The sequence below is a fragment of the Prionailurus bengalensis genome, chromosome A1, assembly GCF_016509475.1.
Source record: "Prionailurus bengalensis isolate Pbe53 chromosome A1, Fcat_Pben_1.1_paternal_pri, whole genome shotgun sequence".
NCBI lineage: Eukaryota > Metazoa > Chordata > Mammalia > Carnivora > Felidae > Prionailurus > Prionailurus bengalensis.
The window spans coordinates 132,428,058-132,445,323 of NC_057343.1; the positions used below are offsets into that span (position 1 = coordinate 132,428,058).

The window sequence follows — 17,266 nt, forward strand, 5'->3', positions numbered from 1 at the left end:
CTCACGCTCCTCTGTTTGGGCTTTGATGATCTGTGTGGCCCCAGATGGTCTCAGATGGTGAGGGCCTTAAACGCACACAGGTTGGTGAGAAATCCATGTTTAGGTCCCAGCATGTGGCAATGTGCTCCACTCTGATGACACTTTTCGTTTCTAATAATAGCGCAGATGAAGTAATATTGCAACTGACGTTCCCGGGGATTTGATTGGATAAGTGCATAAACTGTGGAGGAAGAAGGGGGGGTGCTCCATGGACAGATCACATTAGTATTCCCGTCCTATCAATGTGCGGGGCAGCGCACAACGTCAGGCGGACCGATTCCCTGCGTCTGCCAGTCCCGCCACAGATTCATTTGGGATCCTCAAACAGATGAGCCCGTAGAGACGGGGGATCAAGGCGGCCTATTAGAGCCAATTGCCTGCTTCGGGGACTGCCAGCCCTTCCAGGCCTGGCAACGCGGGAGGGTGGGGAAAGACGACGGAGCGCCGCTGCGGGAAGACACTGAAGCCAGAGCGACACTCATCCCCCCCCCCCCCCCACCTTACAGCGCAGGCTTTGAAAGCTGCTCCCCCATCTGAATGGAAACTCAGAACCGCCGGGCGGCGCGTTCCTTCTCGCCCAGCGTTGCGATCCATGCCGAGGGGCAGGTAGTGCGAGTCCGCGCCAGCGCCCAGCTCCCGGGACAGGGCCGGCAATGCTGCTGAGCAGAACTTGACCGAGCCCCTTCCTCGCTGCTAGTGGAAGCGATGCTGCACGGCACAGCCAGCGCTTCCCAGGCTCTCCTTCAAGCTGAAGGTTACCCACCCGCGCAGCCAGCCCCAGCCCTGTGAGCGCCGCGCCTCGGTTCCCGGCTCCGGCTGCTTGGCGGCACGCAGGGCAACGACCGGGCCGCCCGCGCCGGGGCGCACTGCACCAGCGGCTTCGGCTTGGTGGATGTGTATGCATGAGTTCTGCACCGAATGGGCGCAAAAAGCGCCCCAGCCGGTCCACCCGCTCCTCGATCTTCCAGATCAGCAAGCCCCCGCTGCAGAGCGGGGAGTGGGAGCGCAGGGGCAGCAGCTCCGAGAGCGCCCACAAAACCCAACGAGCCCTGGACGACTGCAAGATGGTAGGTGAAAACTGGGCTTTTTTTTTTTTTTTTTTTTTTTTTTTTTTGGAGAGGAGGTGGGGGTAGTCTTGTATGTTAATCGTTTGCTTGACTGCCAGCCACTCCCCCACCCTCAGCTCCTCCATGCCGATCACGTGCACATGCACTATTTTTAAATCTGCAGTCCCCAGATTCAGGGTGACAGCCGGGTCGTAATGCCCCCACAAAGAAGTGCCGCGGCAAGGGACTTAGGGTCACCGGCTGTAAGTCATGCCTCTACCTCCTCAGAGAATGGTGGATGCGAAAGACTCGGTGAACTGGCTTCCTTACCAGGGAGGGAGGGGTTGGGAAGCTGGGGGTGCTGCTTTGTGGGGAGACAGCAGCAAATAAACCCAAACACAGCACACGGGGCGCTGCAGAGGGGACGAAGGTTCCAGCGCCCAGGCTGTGGCCGGTCTTCCCTTCAGGCTCCTGAGCCAGTGTGGTTCAGTGGCCTGGCCAGAGGTGAAGGTTTGCCTATGGCAGCCTACCTTTGGCCTTTATCCCTTCGCAAGTACACATCCTTATCTTTGCTGTAGTAAAGGGGAGCATTCTATGTAAGAGTTCCCAGCATCAAACTCTAGTGACCTGGGAGTGGCATATGTTCTTGCTCTTCAGAAACTGAGTCTGAATGGGTGGGGGTGAGTAGGTCCTGAAATAGAGCTTCCAGGACCAGACTTACCCATGAAAAATAAACACGTGTCTTGGACAAAGAGAAACTTACCATCTTAGTGCTTTGATCATTAAACAATTTGGAGGCTCCTTAGCTGGCAACTTGTGGAGTTGGCTGAGGGGTCACTGAAAGCCCACCTTTGTATACACCGCAATAGGAAACATTCTAATGATGTTTCGTGAAAGAAATTCAATTCTTTTCCAGCTTGTCCAAGAGTTCAACACTCAAGTGGCCCTGTACCGAGAGATGGTCATTTCTATCGGGGATGTCTCTGTCAGCTGCCCCTCACTCCGGGCGGAAATGCACAAGACCAGAACCAAAGGCTGTGAAATGGCCCGCCAGGCACACCAAAAACTTGCTGCCATCTCAGGGTAGGAGACTCTTGGCATTATTTGGTAACTCATATACATGATGCATGGATGCTGACAGTAATTTACGGTGGCCAAGACCTCAGAGGTGATCTTTGCAAATGTGGGGGTTTAACCAAATCACTCTGAGATCAGAATTATTTTGAGAGCTACAGGCAAGCTATATGCCAAATTATAATCTGAAGGTTTGTGATCCTTGTATGGACATATATTGAAAGATTTAGGTATTAAGTGATTTTTTTAAAAAAATTAACTTTCAATATGCTGTCCACATATTGGAACTTGGGGCTTAAGATTTTTTTGCCGAAAGTTTGGCTATCAAAATGAAGTTAAGTCATCATGCCTCAAGATTACTTGTCATCTGCTGCTAAACATCTACTGCACAAAAGGCCTATACAGTAGAGAGGAAATCTTTGCTAAATCCTATATTTATGCAACTATTTATACCATCAGATAAACTCCTATGATACCCTTTAAAATAAAATCTCTAAAATAAAGTCTTGGATATAAAGTACTCTCCTCACTGTAGTGTATGAAAAGGAAGTTTTAACATAAGAAAATTAATTTAAAAATTGGGGATATTCACAAATCTACCTAAACCTAGGTTTTTTATAGGCCCCTCCCCATTATTTTTATTTTTATCACACTTACAGATTCCCAAGCCTACTTTAGGTGGTAATAGAGTGAAAGCTTCTCTTCTGAGACACCATTTACTTCTTCCTGATCTCTCAGTATCAGGAAAGAAGTTAGTCATGGATTTTTGTCAACAGTTACTATTTTCAAATAAGAGCGCAGGGCATGGAAACACAGAAATCCTTACACTAATACATTAATTTAAGTGCTTGATTTCATCTGGCTATAGCCTTTCTCTGTTTATCTGTGTATGTCTATCACACTCAAAGTTTAAGTCAGACTAACCTGATAATGTTGCAGATTGATCACATGTAGGAATTGTATCTAATTTACTTATTTGAAAGAATCATTCTTTGCCATCTTTAATGTAAATAATATGTATAATACCCATAATATGTATAGTGACTATTATTGGTATATACAGATTAGAAAGCCATATGTTGCCTTTCTTAATAATTACATTTAACAAGTGGCATTTCTATCATGAAGAAAGATACACTATCTAATGTCCTTCAAGTGAGAGATAAAGTATGCCACAAATCTATTTTATTTAGCAGAAATACTGAGAAGCCTTAGCCTTTTCTGTTTAACTGTTATACTATGAGTAACAGGAAGTGAATCTGGGATTCCATAAAGGAGATGGAAGGGAATTCAGTGTTTAAGGAATTGGGGGAAGAAATGCGGGTGTGACAAATCCCAGAGATGAAAGGAGGAAAAACAATCAGAAACACAAAGGGGAATAGTGGTGGAATAAAAACTGTAGAGAAACCATGATTCAGAAGGGCGAATGGGTTTAGAACAGGAAATTTTATGCTCAGAGCTCAAGAGTAGCGTCTTTGTAAACTGTGTGTCCAAGACTATCCAATGGAATTATATTCATGACCTCTTTAAGTTGCAATTCAAATGGGGAGAAACAAACAAGGAGTTCAGTTTAGTCTGTTTTACTAAACACATGAAGTTCAGACTCTTCCAAAGTTTCAGGAAAGAAGGAGTCTGAAATTCCTGACTCAAAGTTGAGTTTGGAGGATGTGAGATGGATTTTACATACTCAGAAGTTGAGAGCCCTTTGCTACTTACTTTTATCTATCTGAGGGTTGATGTTATTGAGAGGTTTTTTTGTTTTTTTTGTTTTTTTTTTTTTTTTTTAAGATTTAGTGGGAAAATATGGTGTTCTTAGAGCCTTGAAGAGGTAAGGCCAACTCTGTAGAATGTTCTCAGATACAATTTGAAACATTTTCCTCTTTAAAATAATAAATACAATTTAACCTTTTTCTAAAACATGACAGAAATATAATTGAAGGAAATCCCTTTAGCTTCTCACCATTTGGGTTTCATTAATGAAGGATATGATTCCCCTTGGTGGTATTCCATTCCTGATATTGCTAGGTATGTGGGCTCTCATATCAAACTTGATGTGAAAGCTGGTAGCGAGACTGTAGCATTCACTTTAAAATTTGAAGCAGGGTTAAGAAAAGCAAAGGTTCCCAGGGACTGTAAAGGCCAAGACTGGATTTCTTGAGTACCCATCATTTTCCAGGACAATCCAGTTAATTCATAGAATAATCCTCTGAGGGAGGGATTAATATCCTTATTTTGCAAATGAGTCTCAGAAAGGTTAAGGAACTTGCCCGAATCCACACAACTAAGAAGTGGTATGACTTTGATTCGGCCCCACGTTGCTTGCTTCTGATATCCATCATCCTTCCTCTACATATTGCTGCCATTTTAAAAGGTATTACGTAAGGTGTGCCTGGATGGCTCAGTTGGTTAAGCATCCGACTTCAGCTCAGGTCATGTTGACTGGCCTTTGACGGTTTGTGAGTTTGAGTCCAACAGCGGGCTCTGTGCTGACAGCTCAGAGCCTGGAGCCTGCTTCAGATTCTGTGTCTCCCTCTCCCTTTGCCCCACCCCCTCTCATGTTTGCTGGCGCTCGCTCTCTCTCTCTCTCAAAAGTAAATTTAAAAACAAACACACACATTAAAAAGGTATTATGTGAAAAGGAGTGAAATACTAAAACACGCTAACATATGGATGAGCCACAAAAAGAGTATGCTAAATCAAAGACACCGGTCACAAAATGCCACAGATCCTTGATTCCTTTCATATGAAATGCTCAGAAAAAGCACATCTGTAAGCATCAGCAATTAGATCAGTGGTTGCCTAGATCTGGGAGTGGCCACAGGGAGTTTCTGCATATGAGTTTGAGGTAACTTTTTGGGGTGATCAAAGTGCTCCCAAATTGAATTCGGTGATGACTGTACAGCTATGTATTTACTAAAAGTCATTCAATTGCGCACTTAAAATGAGTGAAGTTTATGCTGTGTAAAATAGAGCTCGATAAGTGCTTTTTAAAAAGGTATGATCACCATCACTATGAATATCATTTGCCTTTGCCCTCATTCTTTTCTACATACCTGGCTTTTAGCAAAAGGGGTATGAACTGAACGGACAGGGAAACAGAAAACTTGGCTCTCCACGCATGTGTCAAGATGCCTGCCTCACAGCTCTCACCCAAGCACCAAAGCTTTGCTCTGAGTAGGAACACAGGTGCTGCAAAGGTAGGACTTGAAGGAGTAAGTGAATCCACTCATTTCTCTTTTTTTTTTTAATGTTTATTTTTGAGGAAGGGGGTGGGGGGAGAGAATGAGCAGGGGAGGGTCAGAGAGAGAGGGAGACCCAGAATCTGAAGCAGGCTCCAGGCTCTGAGCTGTCAGCACAGAGCCCCACACAAGGCTCCAACTCACCAACTGTGAGATCATGACCTGAGCCGAAGTCAGAGGCTTAACTAACTGAGCCACCCAAGTGCCCGTTAAAAAAATTTTTTTCAGTGTTCATTTCAATGTTCAATGTTCTATTTTTAAAAGACAGAGCACAAGCCAGGGAGGGGCAGAAAAGGGGGGGGCACAGAATCTGAAGCAGGCTCCAGGCTCTAAGCTGTCAGTACAGAGCCCAACACAAGGCTCAAACTCATGCACCGTGAGATCATGACCTGAGCTGAAGTCCAACGCTTAACCAACTGAGCCACCCAGGTGCCCCCAATTCACTCACTACTTAGCAGCAAAGACCACTCCTTTCCTGTTTATGCCCTGGCTTCGGGGCCAGAGGGAGACCGGTTTGGAGGTAGACAAGGTAAAAAGAGGATGAAGCAAGATAAATAAGAAGAAAATAAAAACCCCTTTCATCCCTGACTGAGAAAACTCCCACTGTATTTCTCACTAGCTGGCCCTGGGTAAGAAGGCCATGTTCACAGACACAGTCAAAACATTTTCTCAGATTGTGTCTAGATCAGCAAAAGTTGTGACACAGCAACTGAGGTCTTCTGGACAGAGCCAGCCAGATGAGTCCTGGGTCTCCTCTGCCTGCACTGACTTACGACAGTTGCTGTCCCTTTAGGGTGCTGATTTTCTCCTTGGTATTAAAGCTAAGGGGGCCTCAAAGATGACTTTGCTGCTGTGGTCCCCAAATCTGTTTTAGCAGCAGAATCTTCCTTCAGTCTGAATGTGGAAAGTCAGATATGTAAGGCAGGTCAAAAGTGGGATTGCTGTGCCCTGCTTGGTATTTGTGTGTGTGTGTGTGTGTGTGTGTGCAGTTCACACATCAGGGGCAGGTGTCCTTGGACTTCCTTCCCAAAATGACTTCTGAGACACGGCTAAAGAATCCCTAGGGCTTCATGGCACAGAACATACCGATTCAGCACAATTTCCTCGTTTTGTCTTTTAAGATTTAGAGGATTTCAAGCGACTTTACAGGCAACCTGGTTGAGTATGCGAGAAGAGTTAGCATTCAGGCAGACCAGGATGGAGTACCATCTTCTGTAACCTGGATGGCATTACTTCACTGTCTGAATCTCAATGCCCTTCTCTGTAAACTAGCTGTGATGCTCACCGTGCGGTAGTGAGAGGATTTGGGGGGGGCCAAGGATTTGACTCCCCAGCCTGTAGAGGACGCTGTGTCAGTCCAAGGCTGCTCTAAGCCTGGAAACCATGGCTATGGCTCCCTAATCTGGTGTCTATTCTATCAAACACACCACATCTCGAGAATGAAAGGAGCACAGCACGCAGGCTAGAAACAACCCGGGGGAGCCGACGGTCTCCAGGAGACCCTAAGAGATAATGCTGTGGCTGGTGGGCTGAGGGTTGGGAATCCTTTGCCGGCACTGTTTTTACGGCGCCTGTGTCTCACTTCATCTCCTTCTCACCACTACCTTCTGTTAGTGGCTGCTGACAGAGTGAAAGTGAGGTTTAAGTAGGAAAATGTGCGAGGCAGTATTGTGTGATGGCAAAGAGCTTTGACTCGACATCAGATTAGACTGGGATAAAGTCCTAGCTTTAGCTCTTACAAGTAATGTGTGCGGATGGATATGCAAATTGCCTCCCAGGGTGATAGATGTCAGTCTGGCACGCCGGTGTCACTACACCGACTTTGGAGCTCCACGGCCTGTGTTCAAATCTCAGCCCTGCCTTTTACAGATAGTGTAACTACCTGATGAAGGTAGATAACTGTCCTTCTCTGCCTCAGTTTCCTCATCGGCAAAATGGGTTTATAACTAATGGGACTGAATCAGATGACACCCTAAGGACGGAGTAAGTGAACATACATCAAGCACTCACAAGGCTGAGTAGCATGTAGTAATGCTATTATGAAATTCAGATTCGTGTGAGTATAATTATTAATAAGACATTCAAAATTCAGGTTATGATACACTCACATGAAAAATAAATTTATTCATCAAATATTTTTCAAATCATTATTTGGGTTGAAATACATTTTTGTTGCCCTTAGTTCCTTGCATTATGTTTGGGGGAATTTTCCAGCTTGAGGCTTCCCAGAATGCTATCAAAAGCCTTCTTCTTTAATACCTTAACAACAATACAGATAGGTGAGGGTTTAAAAGCACTTAAGTTTAGAAATATTTTCTTTGTAGGGGGGTAACCTCAGTGGCTCAATCGGTTAAGCTCTGACTTCAGCTCAGGTCATGATCTCACAGTTTCCTGAGTTAGCCCCCACATCGGGGGCTCAGAGCCTGGAGCCTGCTTTGGATTCTGTGTCTCCTTCTCTCTCTGTTCCTCCCCTGCTCATTCTCTCTCTCTCTCTCTCCCTCCCACCCTCTCTCTCTCTCCCCCTCAAAAATAAACAAACAATAAAAATTTTTTTAAATATTTTCTTTGTATGAATCAAACTGTATTCCTCATAAACGATGTAATATTTACAAAATCTTTTGGCCTAGCTCTGGTAAAGGCTGTGAGACATTGGGCAAGTGTGTTAAATTCTCTGTACACCTCACTGAGAGGGCTGCATTGAATGACTTCTGAGTCCTGGTTTCATCATTCCAGTGTTCTGCGTTAATTCACTCAGAATCACAGACTTTGTTTATAGAACTAAGCTATAAAACAAAAAACAAAAAACAAAAGCATCATGCATGAAGTTTGATGATTGAATTTGAGAGAGAATTTATTGAGATGTGAACATATGATCACAAGAAGAATCTTAGTTTCCTAATGGCTTCTGAGAATGATATAATCACTGTCCTAGAGATTCGTACCTAGATTTCAGATTTCTCCCTCCAGCAATTAGTTTCCTGCTCCCTAGTTTTCTCTCCTTTTCTCCTCCCATCTCTCCTCATGTTCTTTTTTCCCTTTTTTTAGTCTGTTTTCGTTTTGTTTGACCATTTGACTTTTCTGCTCCATTTTTCCCAGTCCCCCCTTCAAGCTGGTTCTTGTCTGTTCTCTGTTCCATTTGCTAGGAAGTTGGGAGGGCGGGGAGAGGGAGAATACAGATTCACAGCTCCATCAGTAACGCTTCGCTCCCACACTGGGGCTGAGACAGCAGCCAGTACGTGGGGTGGGAGAGTATGGAAATGCATGGAGGCAGCCCTCACAGCTTTCTTAATCCACATGATGGAGGAGGTCTTATTAGTACAAGAGGCCTGGTTGGCAGCCATTCCAAGCCACCCACTCTGCCCTGTATGTTCCCTTTCTACTACAGGTGTTTTTGCTTTCAAAATGTTAACCCTCACTGGTCAAATCATGAAAGGGGATTATGTGTGCCCCAAAAGAATATGCCAGCCATCAAAGGGAGGGAAGGGAGAGCCATTCTGAATTAGTCTGTGCTAGGGCTATAGTAACAAAATGCCACACACTGGGTAGATTAAACCTCAGATTTGGAGGCTAGATATCCAAGATCAAGGTACAGAGAGGATTGGCTCCTTCTGAGGACTGGGAGGAAGAGTCTGTTCCTCTCTTCCAGTTTCTGGTGATTTGCTGGCAATGCTGGTTGTTCTTGGTGTGTTGAAGCATCTGTCTTCGTCTTCAGTGTCCTTCTCCCTGTGTGTGTCTGTGTCCACATTTTGTCTTTTTATAAGGAAACCAGTGACACCGGATTAGGGGCCTACCCTACTCAGCACGGCCTCATGCTAATGTAACTAATTCTATTTGCAATGATCTATTTCCAATAAGATCTCATTCTGAAGTAGTGAGAGTTAGGATTTCAACAGAAGAATTTGGGGCTGAGGAGGCATAAATTAACTCAGCAGATTCCCTTGACCCATCTGTAGGAATTCTCTTCACACTTTGGGTTGTTGGGCCCAGTGGGAATGGAGGTAGAGTTTTGCCCAGCACTTGGTACATTCTCTCAACACTTCCCCACCACAGACCTCCCCGTGCCCAGTGCTTTATCATTAGACCTAGCTGATATTAGGGGTGGGGTTTGTGACCATGAAGAAGAATGTTTTCTATATGAAATGGATGTGATCACAAAGGTCCTGAATCCCTGGTGTGGTTAGCACTTGGCAGTGACTAATTTAACTACTAATGTGTCAACATGGAACACACAAAGGTGGTACAAAAATCCAACCACAGGAGAGGGTGTTTGGGTGGGGATAGAGGAAGCACGTGACAGTCCACATACAAAGTGTTCACCCTCTCTGGTCTTCATGGCTAGAACTGGCCAGGCACTGTTCCCTCAGCGGTACTAACACTATTGCTTAAGGACCGGAGGCCTACTCTGGAAACAAGTGACATAGTAATGACTCACATCAACTTAAAGAACCATGCTATTATCAGTGACAAGATGACAGGTGGCATGGAATCTAGACAAGGGCTCTCCCGTGGCCTGTTGAAGTTAGCCTATTTATGCTTGAAAAAGATAGCAGCCTAATGACCTTCACCCTGTTAGAGCCTTCTTTTCAACATTTTTTGTTGTTGTTGTTGTTGTTGTTTTATTTATTTTTGGGACAGAGAGAGACAGAGCATGAACGGGGGAGGGGCAGAGAGAGAGGGAGACACAGAATCGGAAGCAGGCTCCAGGCTCTGAGCCATCAGCCCAGAGCCCGACGCGGGGCTAGAACTCACAGACCGCAAGATCGTGACCTGGCTGAAGTCGGACGCTTAACCGACTGCGCCACCCAGGCGCCCTGTTAGAGCCTTCTTAACAGATGTGCCTATTAGAGAGAAAACGAAATCTAAAATGAACTTGAGGAAAATTTGTTGTCACTTTATTATTTATATGGGGAGGTGCAAGAGAGGACGGCCGTGTTTCATGCATGCTTGCACCCTGGGAGACATGTCAGTGAGGATACGTCTGTTTTGTTTGTTCACTGACTTTACGTGGCATTGTAAAATCTATTCTGACAAAGACTTAGGTTAAGAATTGATCAGTCCGATTAGCTGATTTTTTATGACTTATCTATTACTTTGGACCATTATTTTTTTTTCTAACTGTGAAACCAGTATGTTGTTTTTAAACAAGAGAAGACTTTAAAATAAAGCACATTGACGACTGATTTCTGAAGTATAGATGTTCATTATTACAGCAGGTCAGCAGGCAGTGTGTATTTTAGAACTGCTCCAATTAATTATGTTTAATGAAAGGTGTTTGATAAAATATTGCCCTGACGTCTGTCTGCTTGGATACTGAATAGTTAAATAATGATTTTCCATTAAGATCACCTTTAAAAATCACTCTTGATATTTTTAGCCCTTGAAGAGTTAGTTACAACTCCTCTAAAAAGCTGTCTACATAAAGCACAGCTCGAGAGCAGTAACTATATTCATTTATTTCCTCTACTCTACAAGACGTGACTTTAAAAAAAGGAAAAACCACATGAATAACACTTAATTGCTTGTCTCTATACATACATCCACCTATGTATATTGCTGGTCTATATGTATACGTGTATTTATATATAAACAAATACTAAAATTTGTGAAGTAGACTCTTGTTAGCATAAAGTGTCTGAGCCTTTAAACAAAAGAGCTGATTCTGGTTAACAAAAATCAGTATGTGCAGCTATAAGTAAACTCCTCGTCTATATGGATTTAATGGAGTTTGAGCAAAAGGGTCAAATACATACTAACCCAGAAGTCAAACCCCTAGTGTATTCTTCAGTCCCCAATTAAGTCAGTTCATAATAAGCCCCCCTCACCCTTATTTTCAGCACCAATTCTCTCTCTCTCTCTCTCTCTCTCTCTCTCTCTCTCTCTCTCTTCCTCCCCATTTCTGAGGTTACCCTCTTAGTTCACAGTTGGTACCCCCAGGCCATCAATCACAACACTCACCTCTTCTTTGCAATTTACTCACTGGTTCTAGGCTAATCTGCCTATAATTTTCCTCTGATCTTGCCACTTCTTTGATTTAAAACTTCAAGCCAATACCCATTTCCTAAAGCAGTGTTTCTTCAAATGTGATCTCTGGATTCCCAGTCTCAGAATCATCTGGCTTGCCTTCAGACCCAAAGAACCAAAATGTCTGGGGAGCAAGACGTGGAAATTCAAATTTTTAACAAGCACCACCCCATCTCCCAAGAGATTCTTGAACATGCCAAATACGAGGCCTGTCGGCCTGAAGCAGTGATTCTCAACTTGGCCTGCACACTGGAATCACCTGGGAAGCTTTAAAAAATTGCTGGTGCTTGAATTTCATCCCTAGAGTTTTTGATTTAAACTATCTGGGATGCAGTCTGGGCATTCGGATATTTTTTAAAGCTCCCCAAGTGAGCATATGTATCAAAATGGCTTACGTTTGGCTACATTTAACAAAAAATTCAAAGAAGTAGTTGTTTAAAGATACCAGAGTTTATTCTCACACAGAAAAGGAGCCCTAGAATGGAATTTAGAGCACGGAATCACTGTTCTGTTGCCCATTCTTAGCATATGGCTTCCACCCTCAACCTGACTTGATGATGCAAGATTATGACAGGAGCTCCAGCCATCAGTCCAGAATAGAGGATGAACGGGGGAAAGGCTATGCTTCCCAGTGGGGTCAGCTCTTTCTAAGTAAACCCAAACAAAACTTCTAGAACTACATCACGTAGTCATACCTAACTACAGAGACTAGGAAGTGTATTTTTCTCTGACACCTTAACTAGAAGGGAAAGGAGGAGAATGGATAATGGCCAACAACCAACCATCTCAGTCATAGCACCCAAGCTGTATTCCTGGACTCTTCTTTTACTATCTGACTCTTTACTTACTCAAACTGATCTACTTCTTATTCCCTAACAGTGTCTAAAGGATGGCCCTCTCCTATTAGTCCACATCTATGGGTTCTCTCTATAAAAGCCTACCTTTAACCATTAAAAAAAAAGTCATTTAGCCTCCTGAATGTCGAGGTCTTACGTGCAGTCTCATTACAGCCTACATGCTCCTCACACAGAAATCCACAACAGACAGAAGAGTCCCAAAGGGATTAACAAGATTTGGCCGCTTTTAAATAGACCCATGGAAAAGATAAGAGGTGCAGGAACATCTTGGGAAAGCAGGAAGTTCAGCAAGGTACGTTTGAGTATAGTTTTCCTAAGACAGGAGTATACTTTGAGTATAGTTTCCACAAGACAGGAAGTGAAATGAGACAGAGTCTACAAGGAGTGTAGGCAATGGCACTCAAGTAAACTTGGGTGGCTCAGTCGATTAAGCATCCAACTTCGCCTCAGGTCATGGTCTCACTTGCTCTCTCTTATTCTTTCAAAATAAATAATAAATTAATAAATAAATTAATTAATTAACTTAAAAAGAAATCATTTAGAATGCATCTACCTGAGATTGAGTGATGCTCTTTTTGGAACAATTTCCTTTAATAAATCAAAGAAAGAATTTCATCAAGGAGTTAAAATCTGATGAACTATTAAGATTAAAAGGTAGAGAGGCAGCATTTTCTGGATATAGGGATAAGCTGTAAAATGACCTATGATCTAGATTATAATAAAGTCATTAAGAAAAATTGAACTTGAAAATCATGTCATATAAACCATGTTATACAGCAGTTAGGTCATAAAATGCATTTAACCCATAACTTCCAAAATTATAAACCTATGCAACATATGATGGCATATTCTTTGGGGAAATATATTCATTTGTAACTCTGGAAGTATCCTCCCTTTCTGGACAACTATTTATAGAGCATCCACCATATGCCACGTGCTTTTCTAGGTGCTGGAGATACAGCAGTTCTGAACAAAATAAAGAAGGTTCCCGCCTTCATGGTAAGGATGATCAAGAAATGCTGTGGGTCTGAATGTTTGTGACTCTGCACCACTCCTACGTTGAAATCTGAATGTCCAAAGTTATGGTACCAGTAGGTAGGGCCTTTGGGTGGAGCTTCAGTTATGAGATTGAAGCCTTCATGAATATAAAAGGGGCTCCAAAAAGATCCCTAGCCCCTTCTACCATGTGAGGACACAGTGAGACAGCACCAGCTAGGAACCAAGAAGAGAGCCCAGGAAGAGAGCCCAAACATGACAATGCTGGCACCTTGGTCTTAGACAGCCCACCCTCCAGACCAATGAGCAATACATTTCTGTTGTTGTAAGCCACCCAGTTAATGGTGTTTTTTTATAGCAGCCTGAATGTATTGAGAAAAAACAAAACAGGAAGAAGAAAGTACAACTGAGAGATTGACAAATGCAATGAAGGAAATAGAGTGATACAATTAAAGAATGATGGATGCAAGGTAGGGAGTTATTTTCAGATAGGGTTTTCAGAAAGGTCCCTCTGGAATGTGACATGCTAACTTGGTATCTGATCTTGAGAAGGGGCCAGTCCTGTGATGATCTGTGAGAAAAGCACTTTAGCCAGAGGCAAGAGCAAGTGTAAAGGTCCAAAGACAAAGTGACATTGTCATGTCTGAGGGGAAAAAAAGAAAACTAGATTATCAGTTTGGAATTGTCTTCAGCTGTAAGTAGCATAGACCAGATTTCAGTGACTTAAACAGAGAAGAGTTTATTTTCTCTCATAATTAAAAACTCAGGGGTAGGGGATAGGAAGCATTGGTTCATGATCCAAAGATATCAGATATGAGATATGAGATTTTCTGGAATACTTCAGGCCTTTTCCTCAAGGTGCCAAGAACCCTGCTTAGCTCTAGAAGCTGTGTCTATGTTCCCAGCAGGGAAGAAAAGGCAAAGACATGGGACAATTAAGTGCAGCCCTTTCAGAAGCCTCATACAGCAACTTCTATGAACATAATTTTGTCCAAGATCATGTCATGTGGATCTCCCAACCACAAGTTTCATGATTTCATTTGCATACATCTCTCACCATACTAACTATCCAGTGAGGACAAAAGTTTCCCAATCTATAAGCCAAAGTGATGCTTCCTAAGGCCCAGGACAGGATCTTTAGCAAGACTGGGGAAGGGTAGGGAGCTTGGACATGAGATGTGGGGAAAGAGCTACAGTGGGGAAAAAGAAGTAGGAGGAGATCCCTGAACATCTACCCACTCTTTTCTGCCCATTTTCTTATTGGGGTGTTCATCGAACTCTGAACTACCTACTTAAAGCAGGCACTGTGCTAGGTTCTGGAAATGTCAAAATAAAACACAGCCTCTGCCCTTGTGGAACTTATGCGCTAGCATCTGTGTAGAGACAGACATGTAAACAAATTATTGCAGAACAGGGTCATTGATGCTGTGATAGAAATATGCAGATGATACAGGAGAGGCAGAAAGGACATAGCTATTAGCTCTGCTTGAGTGGGAGTAGCCAAGAAACAAGACTTCATAAAGGGATGGTAGCACTTTGACCAAACTTTGAAGAACAAGTAATGAGTAAATGAGTAAATGCTCCTGTCTTGAACCGAGGGACAATAGAAATAGCAATGTCAATGTGCTGTACCCTTTGCACATATCACTTCATGAGTACATGAGTTCATCTGAATATTTACTTAGAACCCAGTGAGATGTTTCTCAATGTTTATTTATTTTTGAGAGAGCGCGCGTGAGCTGGGGGGAAGCAGAGAGAGGGGAACAGAGGATCTGAAGCAGGCTCTTTGCTGACAGTAGCGAGCTTGAACGGGGCTTGAACTTACAAACCATGAGTTCATGAACTGAGCCACCCAGGCACCCCCAGTGACATGTTTTAAAGCCTGATATTTTGGCTAAGAAATCCATTTACCTAAAAGTCGCAGAAATTAGACCACAGGGGCCTAATCATAGAGCCAATATGTAGAAAGGTGGGAGGCGAGATTACCTTGGCAGTGGTCCCGCCAGGACTATAGTCTTTGGGATTCTTTGGACTTTTCCTTTATGCTTCCATGATAGTGGATTCATCCAGACCAACCGAGGCTTCATAGCTCCCTTCTGAATCTAGATAAGGTACATCTGGAGGCTTTCTGGAGCACCCAGAATACCAGATTTTTTTTAAATGTTTAATTCTAAGAGAGAGACAGAGAGACAAAGAGAGACAGACAGACAGACAGAGAGAGAGAAAGAGAGAGAGAGAGAGTGTGAGTGAGTGGGGGAGGGGCAAAGAGAGAGGGAGACACAGAATCCGAAGCAGGCTCCAGGCTCTGATCTGTCAGTGCAGAGCTGGATGCGAGGTTCGAACTCACGAACTCTGAGATCATGACCCAAGCTGAAGTCAGACCCATAACTGACTGAGCCACCCAGGAGCCCGAAGAATACCAGATATTTTTAAAATTTTCATTTTGTAGTAAATTTAGATTGAGAAAGTTGAGACATTTGGTTAATTGGTGGGGCTGGGGTTTGAACACTGGTCTCTCTGGTAGCAGAATCTTTATTCTTGACACTATGCCAGGTGGTTCCCCAGACAGCCCCCTTCTTTCTTGGAGCAGTCCCAGAATTGGCCTACTTGCTTTCCTTCCCTTTCACTGCCACCAAATATTATTTCCACTCAAAGTCTCTCTCCTCCCCTGGACACACTTCAGGACAAGGACCTCTTCAGCTGGCACACAGCTGATTTGAAGGCTTTTAAGGTTTCCTCAGCTAGTAAGAAGAGGAAAACAAGCAAGCAAGAAAAATAACACAATGATGGTCTCTCTGAAGCTTCCAGTGGAATGTGAATGGATTTGGGCTCTGCATTCTGGAGGCCTCAGCACTTCTCCCTGAGCCCCGACTTTTTCAGACTTTCTTCCTCCATGCTATGTGTACTCAGATCGCTCCATCCTTGGACACCTTCTTGTCTGTTTGTCCACACAAGTCATAAAAATGAGGACGTAGAATCAGACTTTTTCCCCGGTTGGGTAGGCTGAATTCTGGGTTTCAAGAACCAACCTGCTTCTTTCCCAGCAGAGGACATTTGAGTAGGAGTGGGACACCCCATTACCACAGTGACATTGGCCACATAGCTCCACTCCAAAACATCAGTGCATACAAGGGGTTCAAGAGAAATGGAAGTGAGAAATGGTACCAAATGTGCCAGGGCTCAAAGGAGAGCCAACTTCCCACTGTGGTGACAGGTACATGCAAGAGAGTAACAGTGACACTGGATAAAAACATGGGAAGGGGCGGCCTGGGAGGCTCAGTGGGTTAAGCGTCTGACTTCAGCTCAGGTCATGATCTCATGGTGTCATGAGTTTGAGCTCCATATTGGACTCTGTGCGGACAGCTCAGAGCCTGGAGCCTGCTTTGGATTCTGTGTCTCCCTCTCTCTCTGCCCCTCCCCTGCTCGTGCTCTGTCTCTGTCTCTGTTTCTCTCTCAAAAATAAATAAACATTAAAAAAAAAAAAAGCGAGGTGCCTCGGTGGCTCAGTCGGTTAAGCGTCCGACTTCGGCTCAGGTCATGATCTCACGGCTCGTGAGTTCGAGCCCCGCGTCGGGCTCTGTGCTGACAGCTCAAAGTCTGGAGCCTGTTTCAGATTCTGTGTCTCCCTCTGTCTCTGACCCTCCCCCGTTCATCCTCTGTCTCTCTCTGTCTCAAAAGTAAATAAACATTAAAAAAAATTGTTTTTTTAAATAAAAAAAAAAAAGGAAGGGAAGAACTCAAAAGGAACAAGAATGGGAAGAGATTATAGACCAATCTCAAAACACCACTTCTTAAAATACCCAAATCCCTTATCAGTGAATGCACAAGAGCTCCAGTCTCCCTAGCAAAGGGAGTTTAAATCACCGGAGTCATTATCCACCTTGCTCCCCCTTGTCAGAATGCCAGTTTTTAGCCAGAATGATGGCTTGTTAGAGCTTCAGACTCTGATTGGACTGTTTTATTCTCTTAGTGGGTCTACTTTTGAAGCGTTTCA

At 43.9% G+C, this 17,266-nt stretch overlaps 1 protein-coding gene across 2 annotated transcripts in view; it reads left to right on the plus strand.

Moving 5' to 3' along the window:
* The first annotated feature begins 220 nt into the window (after window positions 1–220).
* Window positions 221–17,266, plus strand: part of LOC122489402 (regulator of G protein signaling 7 binding protein) — a 104,989-nt gene continuing 87,943 nt past the window's right edge. The window contains exons 1-2 of one of the 2 annotated variants that reach the window (XM_043591151.1): window positions 221–1,106; window positions 2,002–2,168. In XM_043591151.1, the coding sequence (XP_043447086.1) occupies window positions 942–1,106; window positions 2,002–2,168 (332 nt within the window). In that variant the 5' untranslated portion in view covers window positions 221–941. The remainder of the gene's footprint in view (window positions 1,107–2,001; window positions 2,169–17,266) is intronic. The other variant, XM_043591159.1, reaches the window with a different exon arrangement.